Source organism: Triticum urartu, chromosome 1A, assembly GCF_056163025.1.
Source record: "Triticum urartu cultivar PI428250 chromosome 1A, HENAU_Tu73, whole genome shotgun sequence".
NCBI lineage: Eukaryota > Viridiplantae > Streptophyta > Magnoliopsida > Poales > Poaceae > Triticum > Triticum urartu.
In genome coordinates, this window is record NC_141873.1 from 446,259,802 (window position 1) to 446,272,392 (window position 12,591).

The 12,591-nt window shown below is 49.7% G+C and overlaps 3 protein-coding genes across 3 annotated transcripts; 2 read left to right on the plus strand and 1 right to left on the minus strand.

Moving 5' to 3' along the window:
* The first annotated feature begins 1,589 nt into the window (after positions 1-1,589).
* On the plus strand, positions 1,590-2,423 carry LOC147991635 (uncharacterized). Its single transcript, XM_087538750.1, has 2 exons — positions 1,590-1,800; positions 1,939-2,423. The coding sequence occupies exons 1-2, from the start codon at positions 1,590-1,592 to the stop codon at positions 2,421-2,423; spliced, it is 696 nt and encodes a 231-aa protein (XP_087394876.1).
* A 1,249-nt stretch (positions 2,424-3,672) lies between these two features.
* Positions 3,673-7,588, plus strand: LOC125517213 (GDSL-like Lipase/Acylhydrolase superfamily protein). The gene is made up of 5 exons (XM_048682393.2): positions 3,673-4,165; positions 5,401-5,601; positions 6,141-6,307; positions 6,578-6,848; positions 7,204-7,588. The coding sequence occupies exons 1-5, from the start codon at positions 3,925-3,927 to the stop codon at positions 7,470-7,472; spliced, it is 1,149 nt and encodes a 382-aa protein (XP_048538350.2). The 5' UTR covers positions 3,673-3,924; the 3' UTR covers positions 7,473-7,588.
* A 173-nt stretch (positions 7,589-7,761) lies between these two features.
* TLP18.3 (thylakoid lumen 18.3 kDa protein) lies at positions 7,762-9,143 on the minus strand. Its single transcript, XM_048682402.2, has 3 exons — positions 8,674-9,143; positions 8,373-8,565; positions 7,762-8,258 (listed from the first exon to the last, which is right to left on the minus strand). Exons 1-3 carry the CDS (start codon positions 9,079-9,081, stop codon positions 8,011-8,013), a joined length of 849 nt encoding a protein of 282 aa, XP_048538359.1. The 5' UTR covers positions 9,082-9,143; the 3' UTR covers positions 7,762-8,010.
* Between the last annotated feature and the right edge of the window lie 3,448 nt (positions 9,144-12,591).

Sequence of the window (12,591 nt, forward strand, 5' to 3'; positions counted from 1 at the left end):
GGGTGGTTAGGGCTTTATCCTCGCAAGGAATTCTCTCTCAAAGGCTTCGAGGTGGGTTGCTCTCAAAACGACAAAAGCCGTACTCTAACTCTGAGCAGCCAACCGTTTATGGTTGTAGGGGGTGGGCTATTTATAGCCACTAGGCAACCTGACCTGATTTGTCCGAAATGACCCTAGGTCACTAAGGAACTGACACGTGTTCCAACGGTCAGATTTCAACTCACGCGGCAGCTTTACTTGGGCTACAAGCAAAGCTGACTTGTCCGACTCTGGACAAGATTTGCTTTCACAGTCTTCAATCAAAGACATAGGTTTTGGTTAAGCATCACTTCAGTCATTCTGACTGGTTCACTTGGACCCCACTTAACAGTACGGTGGTTCCTATGACTCAACAAAGAAGAAACAGAACTACAAAAGATCTAAGTCTTCGAGCTCCATAGGCTTCATGCGATGTCTTCTCTTGTCATAGTCTTCAATGAGAATATCTTCATATACCACCTTTGACATCAATGTCTTCATACATTTTTAGGGGTCATCTCTGGTAGGAAAACCGAATCAATGAGGGACTTCTACCTATGTTATCTTGCAATTCTCACAAACACATTAGTCCCTCAACTAGGTTTGTCGTCAATACTCCAAAACCAACTAGGGGTGGCACTAGATGCACTTATAGGCTCAACATGCGGTCCCAAACGGACAAATGTCTGGATTTCGTTCGTTTTCGACTCATTTCTGGCCCAAACTTACGCCGCGTTTGGGGTGAAACGGATATCGCGCAGACGGGCTAGACGCACGCCCTTGTCCTTCCCGTGGCCTGCCTGTCGAGAACACTAGCACTCCATTCGCCTCCACCCGCCACCCCACCCCGCCGCCGGCGCCGCCACTATTCTCCGGCCGCCTCCTCACTGCTCACCCCCTCAGCTGTCCATACCAAACCACGTCTCGACATGGCCGCTACCGTGTCCGCGCTTTTGTAGGAGTTTTGGCCATCGGTTGGAGGAGATTTGGCCGTCACCATCATAGCTGATGCCAGAGGGGATACGACCGCCGGCGACGGATATGGACCACGACAGCTTCCGTCGGGTGCTCCAGAGCGGCTAGTAGCCGGCCGTCAACCACCCCTGCTGCATCGAGGTGATCATCCGGCCTTTTTGCCACCACGACCGCAAGGTGTTTGACACTTTCCCCACAAAGGTATGGACAGTGGAGATGAATTTTTCTTCCACCACTTCATTTATTCATCGAATGATTCGTCCTCGAATGACGAAGATCTTGTGGTGGCTGCACTGGTCGTTCACGACCACATTGAACGGCAGCTTTCTCGGTATAGGGTCAGTCCCTGGCCGTGCTTCCAACCTGAACCGCAACAGAGAAAGGCCACGCCCTGCTCTATGCTGATTACTTTGCGAATACCCCGCTCTTCAAGACAGATAAATTTCTTCGCCATTTTCGTATGGCAAGGCATCTGTTAAATCGTATCCGAGAGGGAGTGGTTGCTCATGAGTCATGACCCATACTTCGAGTGCAAGACGGATGCCCTTGGCAAGCTTGGATTCTCCTCTTAGCAGAAATGCACCGCGCCCATCCGCATGCTTGCATATGGAATTCCAGGCAATCTGGTGGATAAGCACGTGTGCATGAGTGAGTCGACATGTCTGCTGTCACTGTACAACTTCTGCAAGGCCATGGTGGCAGTGTTTGGTTCTGAGTACTTGAGGCAGCCAAATGCCACTGATACAGAAAGGTTGTTGGCGATCAACACTGCTAGAGGCTTTCCAGGCATGCTTGGCAATATAGATTGTATGCACTGGGAGTGAAAGAACTGTCCATTTGCTTGGCAGGGCCAGTACAAGGGGCATGTTAAAGCATGCACTGTCATATTAGAAGCGGTGGCTTCGCAAGATCTTTGGATATGGCACTCTTTCTTCGGCATGGCAGGTTCTCACAATGATATCAACGTGATGCAACGTTCTCCAGTCTTCGCAAGGATTGCAGAATGCCACTCCCCACCTGTCAACTTTGAGATCAACGGCCACCAGTACAACAAGGGATACTACTTAGTTGATGGTATATATCTTCAGTGGTCAACTTTTGTGAAGACAATCTCGAACCCCCAAAGTGAGAAGAAACAGAGATTTGCCCAAAAGCAAGAGAGTGCTAGAAAGGATGTGGAACGTGCTTTTGGTGTGCTTCAATCTCGTTGGGGTATCGTTCGAAACCTTGCACTGCCATGGGATGAAGGGAAGCTTTGGGAGCTGATGACTGTTTGTGTGATCATGCACAACATGATCATCGAGGACATGCGTGATAACAACATGTTCGACCAAGGATTTGATTTTCAAGGTGAAAGTGTTGAGCCCCTGCACCAAGAACATGCCACGTTTGAACAGTTTGCCCAATTTCATCGTGAAATGCGTGATTGACATACTCATTTGGATCTTCAAAATGGCTTGGTTGAGCACATGTGGAATCACATTGGCAACCAATAGATGTATTGGTTCATTATGTTCATTCAAGAAAAATTTGATTTGGTTGTAAAACTATTTTATTAGAGACAATTTTGATTGGGTTGTAAAACTATTTTTATTACAGACAATTAATATTTGGACATGAAAATTAGTTTTGAACATTGAAATATTAACATTTGGGCATTTTTAGCCGTGGCAGACAGAATGGGGCCAAAGGATGTGTCCACGCGTTGAGCGCACGGCCACCGCATACCAAAAAAGGCCCGAACACAACCCCATTGCCCTATCCAAACGGACAGAATCCAGGCTAAATGGACGTCAGTTTGGGGTGATGCGCTGGAGTTGGCCTTATTTTTAACAGCAAATTCAAGGCTATTTTGCTCCTGGTGTCCAGGCCAGGTGATGTTTCCGCTTCACCAAACTGCGTGCAATTCCACACAAAGACTACCACTTGGCAAATTATCACATTTCAGAGCTACAATGGGAGAGGGGGGAGGGCATGGTTTTTTTAGATGTTTTAGTTTTAGTTTTATGGCTATTGTCCTACTCATAGATAGTGGCAATTCCATGAAGAAGACCTCGTCCCGGTGATGCGTCTAGTATTGTCGGTGGGCGTGTAGAGGCGTGTTTCCGTCGGATCTGTCTTCGGTGCATATGTTCAGATCTGGTCGTCGTTCATGTCTCTTCAGATTGGATCCTTTCGATCTACACTACTCTTCACCAGCAACGGCTGCTGTTCTGATGCGCTGGTCTTATGAGACCTTAGCACGACAACTTTTTGACTATCTACTACAACAAGTTTTGCTCGAGGATGGAGGACGTTGATTGCGGCACGCCTTCGGCTCGCTTCAATACTTGTACGCTAGGTGGTTTATGAATCTGGATGTAATTTTTATTATGTCTCGTGTTCGTTATACTGCTATGATTGAACATGAAAATAGAACACACTATCCAAGACGGAATGTGGAATAACGTCTAGCTCACTTATCTTCACTGCAAGATTGACAAGAAAAACAATCTATCCTTCACTTAAAGGATGTTGAGAAAAACAACTCCTTGCATACCCCATGAAACCTTCACAATAATCATATGTCCCCTCTCAGGGAATTATTAGCTACCCCAGAATAATCCAGCACTAGGAGGGCTAAAGTGCAAAAAGCAGCCTACACAAAAGTCATCAGTGGAGCACACAATTGCCACTTGATCATTAATGGTCTCCCCTTCGTCGTCACCCCTAAACAGAAATCAAATCTGCCTCCCTAAACTGCAAAGCTTCAAGCACCAGCGACCTCCCTCCATCTCCGTCCCTTCTACTTCTCACCCATCTCCCCTCCCTCCCATGGCTGGAGTAAGCACGAACCACAAGGATAGTACAAGATAGCGCAGCGGAGTGGCGTAGGGAGCTGGTCAAGCGCAGCAGCCTCACAGCATCCAACCTCCAACCACCGCCGCGACCATGCGTGCCGCCGCGGCGCTCCTCCTCGCCGCCGGCGTCCTCTGCCTCGTCGGCGGCCGCGCGGCGTCCGCGTCGCCCGACTTCGACTACCCGGCGGCGTTCAACTTCGGTGACTCCAACTCCGACACGGGCGGCCGCATCGCCGCGGGCTTCGAGCCCATGCCCCCGCCCTACGGCTCCACCTTCTTCGGCGCCCCCTCCGGCCGCTTCTCCGACGGCCGCCTCATCCTCGACTTCCTCAGTGAGCACCCCCTCCCGCTCCCGACCCCCATCGATTCCCGGCCCGTCTCGTCTCCACATCCACGCTTCGCTGCCATCTGCATCTCACCACCACCAGCACCGATGCTGACGGAAGGAATCGCCGTGTCGTAGACTGTCGAAAATCGAAATGGCTCGTCAGTGCGTGATTTTTGCGTGCGCCCTCTGGATGTTGCAGCAGCAGCACGAAACGAATCGTCGTGTACGGATGATACCACCACCGTCTGCAGCCGATCGTTTCCCTGATGGCAGCGTGCACATCTCCGCCGGGTCCAGCCGGTGGTTGGAGCAAAAGGCCGAATTGGTTAGGACTGTCCTTTGCTCGACAGGTCAAACGCACCCCCGGGGCGGTGGTTAGGGCCTTAGGGGTGGAGATCGACGCACCACTCTGCAGCCGGTCCTTGGTAGTTGCATTCACTGTCTTAACATTATGCTAGTGGAATTGTGCTGGATGTGAGGGGTCCAGCTCTGTTCGTGCGGTTTGGCACCCCTTGATTGTTGCAACATTTTGGTGAGATCGTGTGGATCTGTGGGGAAAGCAAGCTCTGCTTCTTGGGTGGTATTCTGTTCATACAGTGTACATAGAATTAGTTTGTTGCGATCCGGGTGCCTAACTTCCCGGCTGTAGTGAGCGAGACATATCATGTGCTCTCATTTAACTTATTAACTAGTAGTTTGACAGGGCCAATACTTTGCACCTGACTTTTATAGGTTATAAATCATTACGAGGCCAAGTTATGATGGATGTTTACTTTTCGGAAAAAAGAACTGATGATGGGTGTTTGGAGGAGAAACGTTTTTTAGAATAATTTGGAGTAGCTAAGAAGCAAACAAATGGCTTGCACAGTTCTCCTTGTAGGAGCTACATTTTCCCCGTAGTTAAGCTGTTGATCAATGATCATTAACTTATAAGCATGAGTTCCATGGTTTGATCACAATGAGTCTAATTAAAAACATTTTTGCAGTATCTGATTCATCGGCACAAATAAAATTTATGCAAAGCTGTATATCAGATAAGGTGATTCATTTGAGTTGCTCATGTCAGGAGGTGCTTTAGGGGGGCTATTGCATTATATTTTGTCTGAAATGCTGATCCCACTGAACCTTGATTTTCTTGATATGGCTGACACCTGACAGGCTATTGCTCTTACTTTTGTCAAAGAAAAATAATGGGGTGTTCTGTATTCTGATATGTGTTTCCTCTACTTCTCCTTGTAGTGGATGCGATGGATATGCCATTCCTCAATGCATACTTGGATTCTCTTGGCGCGCCTAACTTCCGGGCAGGTGTTAATTTTGCTCAAGCTGGCTGTTCGATTACTCCAGCAAGTGCAACATCTGTCAGCCCTTTTTCATTTGGTCTTCAGATTAAGCAATTCTTTGCATTCAAGGAAAAAGTCACCAGGCTGCTCTCTCAAGGTATGACTGATTAACAGGTTGTCTTGTACGGTACGCACAACCTTTGTATATTTGTGGACTGCAAAGCAAAACGTACATGTCTTCTGCAGTATCCTAGAAGTATTTATTCCTTAGTAGAACCCTTGATTAAATGGATGTGACTTGCCAGCTGTTCTAAAGACTTAGTGCAAAAAAGTCTGAACTCATGAAAGATCTCAGCAGAACAATTGGAACCATCAAACTGAATAAGTAGACATTGTTGATTGATTACCATATTTGTGAAAGTGCAATTTCTGTATTTCACCAGAATAAATTAGACAATACAACATAGGATAACATTCATAACACATTAGAAATTATTGCACTGAGTGCAATCAGAAAATCTAAAGTTTGATTGTCCTCTTTGAATAGTCTGACGAGCATCAGTTGTGGTACAAAGTTCCAAGAGTATATATCAACTGACGAGTAAATAATGATAAGCTCCTCGATACAACAGATAACCATCCAATTCTTTTGATTTCACCAATTCAGACTATGGAACTCTTATTATATTTTTACAGGAGATAGGTACCGTCGGTATATTCCTCAGTTGGATTACTTTTCAAAGGGACTCTACATGTTTGATATAGGTCAAAATGACCTTGCTGGTCAATTCTACTCAAGAACAGAGGACCAAGTCATTGCATCCATTCCGACTATTTTGTCGGAATTTGAAACTGGGCTCAAGGTTTGTAAATACATAGTGCTTCATGGTTCTAATATTTTTCAGTCCATGGACTTGTCAGTTGTCATTTTGCCTCATTGCACTTTGGTAATCACATTGTTAATAGAGGTAAAAATCTCTGTTGTAGTTCATATAGGTTTCAGATTCTGTAACATGTATCTTGGTATTACTCTTTTAGTTATATAGTTTTCCAAATAAGTGCCTCACATTTAGGATATTTTTCTTTCATTTATAATACAATCTTATTCTATTATGTGTTCCTTGTTATTTCAGGCACTATACGATCAGGGTGCCAGGAAGTTCTGGATTCACAACACAGGTCCTCTTGGCTGCTTACCTCAAAACATAGATCTTTTTGGCAAAGACCCAACACAACTGGATGAACTTCATTGTGTAGCAAAGCACAATCGTGCTGCGAAGATTTTCAACTTACAGCTGCATGCACTTTGCACAAAGTTGAGAGGCCAGTTTTCTGGAGCTAATATCACTTACATCGACATCTACTCCATCAAATACGCCCTGATTGGCAATTACTCTCGATATGGTATGCAAACTAGAGTTAACCACATCCTCTCGTTATCAACAAAACCAAGCATAAAAAATCATTTGGACTTGTCAGTATATCATATCAATAGGGCCTAGGAAGATGTTTCTAGATTACTAATCATGCTTCAAATATGATTATCATTTGGACTAAAAGAGAGTAAACAGTGACGCTTTGGATTTTGGCTCTTCGCTCATGCTGTCTTCTAGTTTTTCAACTTTCTTGTGCTAGGGATTTTTACATATGCTGAATTATCAGTTTTCATGTTACCTCATCATCAGAATATCTACACAGTAATACTCGTAAAGATCATTGAAGTAATGTTTTTTAAATTTCCACTTTCAAACTTTTACAGGATTTGAAAGTCCCACCGAAGCATGCTGTGGATACGGAGGGCCACCCCTGAACTATGATGGCAGAGTGCCGTGTGGACAGACAAAATCTGTGAACGGTAATCTCGTAACCGCGAAAGGATGCAGCGACAGCACTGAGTATGTCAATTGGGATGGAATACATTACACGGAAGCTGCAAATTTCCACGTTACATCGCAGATTCTGACCGGGAAGTACTCAGATCCTCCGTTCGTCGACAAGATGCCATTCCTTATAAAACCGAGGTTCTAATGAGCTGGTATTTATTCCCACAACTGAATTAGTAAACCAATGTAATGTTGTATTGACCACAACTGATGTATTATTTATCACATGTCAATAATCACATATAGCTTCTTTTTTCATTAGTTCAAATATGTTTTTTTGGTGATGTGCACTGTTCTCTTGGCAAAATTACTCGAAATTTCGTTGTAGCATGCAAGTTTTGAAGGAGAGCTTCACATTTTGCAAGCAATTGAAGTTACTAAAGAATCTTGGCAAGAAAGAGTAGATTTGCATCCAAATTAATCACAGTATCCAGTTGAGCTATCGTAAGAAGAATTAATAAGTCCTGTTTGGGTGAGAATTTTTGTCCGAGTACTGCGGGAACTGAACTGTGTGCTCTGTAAAATTACCTAGTTCCAAACAGGCGGCAAACACTGCACACGAGCGCGGGTGCGCTTGCATTAATCTCTCTCTGTTTCACTTCTAAACCTCCAATCCAACAGAAAACCGGGGGGATTCGAAAAATTACTGTGCTGTACTGTACACTGCACGGCGCTGGAATGGATCACTTCTTGGAGATGTAGGCGTAGTACTGCGCCATGGGCACGACGAAGGCGATGACGAGCAGGCCGCCGACGACGAGCGTGAACTGCCCGCGCTTCTCCTCCGTCTCCTCCTTGCTCTTGAAGTTGGACTCCCGCTTGCTCTCCTGGAACGCCGGCCCGCCCGGGTCCGGCAGCCCGTCGATCGCCGCCACCAGCCGCTTCGCCGTCGAGAAGATGGCCTCGTTGTACTTCTCGTCCGTCGCCAGCACTGCAATGCACGCGAGCATATCAGACGCTCATGCTCCGTCCGTCGCCGCCGTAGTGATGAACATCATACTAGCATTTGATGGCCATTAGGGGAAAGGGGAAGCTAGTTACGTACCTGGGAGGTTCTCGGAGACGGTGGCGTCGAGGATGGCGTCGCCGACGGCCTGCACGAAGGCCGGGCCGCCGGTGATGGCGCCCTCCTTCTGGCTGGTGACCAGCACCACGATCCCCTTGTTGCTGCCGTCCTCCACCGTCGGGTACCACTTCTCCAGCACTTGGTCCGCGTACTCGAACGCGTCGGCTTTGCTCTGCACACACATGAAGACACGTACCCAATGCGAGAGCATGGGTGAGCTTTTGCTAGCCGGCCGCCGGCGACGAGCTGCTTACTGATCGAGACCAGACAGTACACGTACCGTGAGCTTGCGGACGGTGACGAAGTTGATCCGGATGTTCTTGCGGGCCTCGAGGTCGCGGGCGAGGCGCTTGACGTCGGACTTGGTCACGCGGCTCAGCACGCCGGCGTCGTCCACCACGTACGTGTCGGCCGGCGGCCCGTCGTTGAGCACGTCGAACTCCGACGCCGCGGCCGGCGCGGGCGCCGGCGACAGCGTGAGGGCCAGGGACAGCGCCGCGGCGGCGAGGCCGTGGTGCAGGAACGACGCCCAGCTCCCGACGCCGCCGTCGCCGTCGCCACGCCAGGCGACGCCCGCCTGCGCCTGCTTCTTGAGCGAGCAGGAGACGGCGGCGGGGGCCGCTGGCTTCCTGCTCCTGGAGCCCCGGAGCGGGCCGAGCAATGCGGAGGGGGAGAGGAGGGTCTCCATGGCCGCGGGCGCGGAGCGGGAGGTGGGGGTTGTGCGGGGCAGAGTTCACGCCGGAGTTGCTCTGCCGCGTCCATTTTGTTTGTGCGAGCGGCGTCACTCGAGTCGGATCGTGATTGGGTGGCTGGGATTCTGGAGCCGGATAAGGCGCGGCGCCAGCGTGGACGCCCGGACATGTCTGTCTGTGTCACGATGCGATGGAGTTTGCAGTTTGCATCGCTATGGTTTTTTCTCCTGTTTGTGTATTACTACTCCCTCCGTTCTTAAATATTTGTCTTTCTAGAAATTTCAACAAGTGTCTATATACAAAGCAAAATGAGTGAATCTACACTTTAAAATATGTCTATATATATCCGTATGTGGTAGCCATTTGAAATCACTAAAAAGACAAATATTTTGAAACAGAGGGAGTATTACTTAGGATATTAGTTACACGTTATATTAGATAAGATATATTTGTTGCACCTTGGTATTTAATAAGAGCAACTCCAATAGGGTGACCCAAACTGACGGTGCATTTGTCTGCTTTTTGTCCGTTTGGGTCGGTCGCCCGCCCGCCGTCTGCCTAGTTTTGCATTTGGGTCGACAATGCGCCCAACGCGCCGACCCATTTCATGTTCGCATTCAACTTTTAAATAAAAAAGGCCGCGGCCGATCATGCCAGCGGCCATGTCTCATGCCGGCATCATGCCAGCGCCGGCATAGAATGGGGGCTTCAGAAAACACCACAGTTCATGCTGACGTACTTGCCAGCCGGCCGGCACACATGTCAGCACACAAAAAATGGTGGGACTTGAGTTTGACCATGCCATTGCGGCTCCCGTGGTCATGCCGGCATACAAAAAAGATGGCCCCTCGACGTCATAGATCACTCGTCGTTGAACTTGAGCATGTCGGCCTGCATCTTCTCGAACCACGGCCTCTTCCTTGGCGACAAGGCGTTGAGATCCACCTTCATGATCTCCACCCCGGTCATCATGCTTGCAAGAGCCACTTCTTTCGCCGTTGTCTTGGCATTGGCGGCCTCGATCTCTAGCATCTTAGCTTGTTTCTCCGCCTCGAGCTCGAACATCTTGGCTTGCTTCTCGGCGTTAAGATCAAGCCTCCTCCTTTGGATCTCCATGAAAGCATCCATTTGCTCCGCCTTAAAATGCCGGCGCTCCTCCTCTCTTGAGTCCTGCTTATTCATCATGTTGTCCACGCTTGCGATCAAGGCGTTGGTGGCGGCATCTCGCTTGTCCTCCTTCTTGGAGTTGTTCTTCCCCCGAGGCCGTGCCGGCTCGCCCTCCCCAACATCCTCCACAGCGCCCTTCCCCCCACGTGCCTTGAGCGCGGCATATTGTGCCTTGAACTTCTCTTCGTCCTTGATGACCCGATAGCAATGGGAGAGGTTGAAGCACTTGCCATTGTGTTGAACCTTGAATGCCTCCAAAGCTTGAAATATCTATAAAATGTTTCCATGCAAGCATATGGGCAAGTGATAGCAAAATGAAGACGTAAAAGGATGATCTTGATGGCACAAAAGAGGGCGGCTTACTTGCTATCATACCATGTCTTGCACACCGATGCCGCTCACGGGGCAGGCCTTGACGCTCTCAAGGGTGGCGCAAAACTTATTGCACTCTTGTTGGATCGCCCTCCACCGCTTGGGAATGGAGACCCACCCGCGCGCGCTCACAAATTGGTAGGGTGGAAACTTCTTGCGCTCATGAAACTCGCGGTGCACACGAGTCCAAAAGGTTGAATGCTTTTGCTCGGCGACCGTCTTTGGGTCTTGTCCAATGTCTCGCCAACACTCGCAAAGAAGCTTGTCCTCGGCAGCTGTGTATGCCTTCGTGCGCTTGCTCTTGCGCTTCGGCTTAGGACCGGCGGTTTGGTTGGCCAGCTCGTCCTCGAACAAAGACTCCACTTCGATGTCGCACTCGTCCTCTTTCTCTAGCCCATAGTCCTCCGGGAACTCGTGGTCGAGGGGGAATCCGTCCAGGTCGATGCCGACTTGATCACGCATGAAGGCCGCCTGATGGGGATCATAGCCAGCGGCCGGCGTGAACGTCCCGCGGCCATCCTGGCTTTGCGTCTCCTCGGGATCGTAGCCAGCGCCCGGCGCACCACCCTCGAAGATGAGGTGTTGCATGTAGTCCTCGTCGACGACGGACATCATTTCCTCGAACAGGTTACGGGCGTCCGGGAGACCGCCGACCGGCGTCTGTCGCACGCGTTTCCTCGTGCCGCCGGACGACGAGCCATCGACCACCGGGGTGGCGTTGAGGTCGATGGGCGCGGGCGTGGAAGGCGCGACCACGCTCACGTCGGGTGAGCACTCCCCGAAGAGGCGGGAGGCCTGCGGGTAGACGTGGAAGCCGGGGACCGGGTTGCAAGCCGATGCGCGGGGTGAGTCGGGCATCACCATCCGAGGAAACGCCGACGAGCCGGTGCTGGCAGCGGCGACGGCGGCTTGGACGAGGTTGTGTTGGCTAGGGTTTACCCCAAGCATGTAGAGCGCCTCCCTCGTTGCCGCGGCGACGCGGGCATTGGTGAACTCCTGCTGTGCGGCGGCGGCGGCCTGCGCAGCGGCCTCATCCCTCGTGTCCGCGGCGTGCCTCCGGCCCTTCCTCTTGGCCGACTCCCTTGCCTGTTGTTCGGGCGTCAGCGCCTTCTTCGGCTTGGTCGCCGCGGCGGTCTTGCGCGGGGCACAAGGCTTGCCTTTCCCGAAGGGGGCGACGGCGCCAGACGAGGCGAGGGAGGCGAGGCCGGCGACGGCGTCGAGGTGGAGGTCGATGGCGTCCTCCATGGCTTGTTGGGGGGCGGGGGCGCGCGCGGGCTGGATCATTTTTGGGGAAAATGGGGGAAAATGGTGGTGGTTGCCACCGACAGGCGGGCCCGGGGAGAGGAGTAGGCGCGCGCGCGTCCGTTTCGTGTCCGCGCCGACGCAAATCCGGCTCAAAATTAGGCCTGAAATGGGTCGCCCGTGGACGAAAAATGGACGTGCGTCCATTTGGGTCGGCGCGTTGGGCCGCCATTTTTGTCCGCGCCGACCCAAACAGACGCGGGCGGACAAAATGGGTCGCCCCATTGGAGTTGCTCTAAGATATCAATTACTTTTTCACGGGAATGGTGGGATATTAATTACATGATAGATTTTAAGGACGTGTTTATAACCAATGGTAATGATGGGTAATTAAAGCGTTAAACGTGTTTGATGCTCAACATTAAGACGATTTGAACCGCTAAATAACATAATTTGACGGTTGAGATGTTTTGAATTTGTCTATTTAAGTTCTTTTATATTAGTATATAGATATAAATATAGATATAGATATAGACTAAAGAGATGGCGAACGGAAATTGAAAAAGAGCACCGAAAGATAACCAATAACAGAAAGCAAAGAAGCGACGCAAATACCGGAAAGTCCTTTCTTAACCCGAGCTCAAATGAGCTCGGGTGAACAGTAAAATTAAAAAATATTTTAAAAATGCTCAAAAATTCTAATTTTTTTCGGTAAACATTGACAA

Coding starts and splice junctions, on each gene's coding strand:
- LOC147991635 (XM_087538750.1), top strand. CDS start 1,590: ATGCTTGCATATGGAATTCCAGGCAATCTGGTGGATAAGCACGTGTGC. Junction 1,801..1,938: donor CATGCTTGGCAATATAGATT/GTATGCACTGGG, acceptor TCGGCATGGCAG/GTTCTCACAATGATATCAAC.
- LOC125517213 (XM_048682393.2), top strand. CDS start 3,925: ATGCGTGCCGCCGCGGCGCTCCTCCTCGCCGCCGGCGTCCTCTGCCTC. Junction 5,602..6,140: donor CACCAGGCTGCTCTCTCAAG/GTATGACTGATT, acceptor ATATTTTTACAG/GAGATAGGTACCGTCGGTAT. Junction 6,308..6,577: donor AATTTGAAACTGGGCTCAAG/GTTTGTAAATAC, acceptor TTGTTATTTCAG/GCACTATACGATCAGGGTGC.
- TLP18.3 (XM_048682402.2), bottom strand. CDS start 9,081: ATGGAGACCCTCCTCTCCCCCTCCGCATTGCTCGGCCCGCTCCGGGGC. Junction 8,566..8,673: donor TCACCGTCCGCAAGCTCACG/GTACGTGTACTG, acceptor ATGTGTGTGCAG/AGCAAAGCCGACGCGTTCGA. Junction 8,259..8,372: donor CGTCTCCGAGAACCTCCCAG/GTACGTAACTAG, acceptor CGTGCATTGCAG/TGCTGGCGACGGACGAGAAG.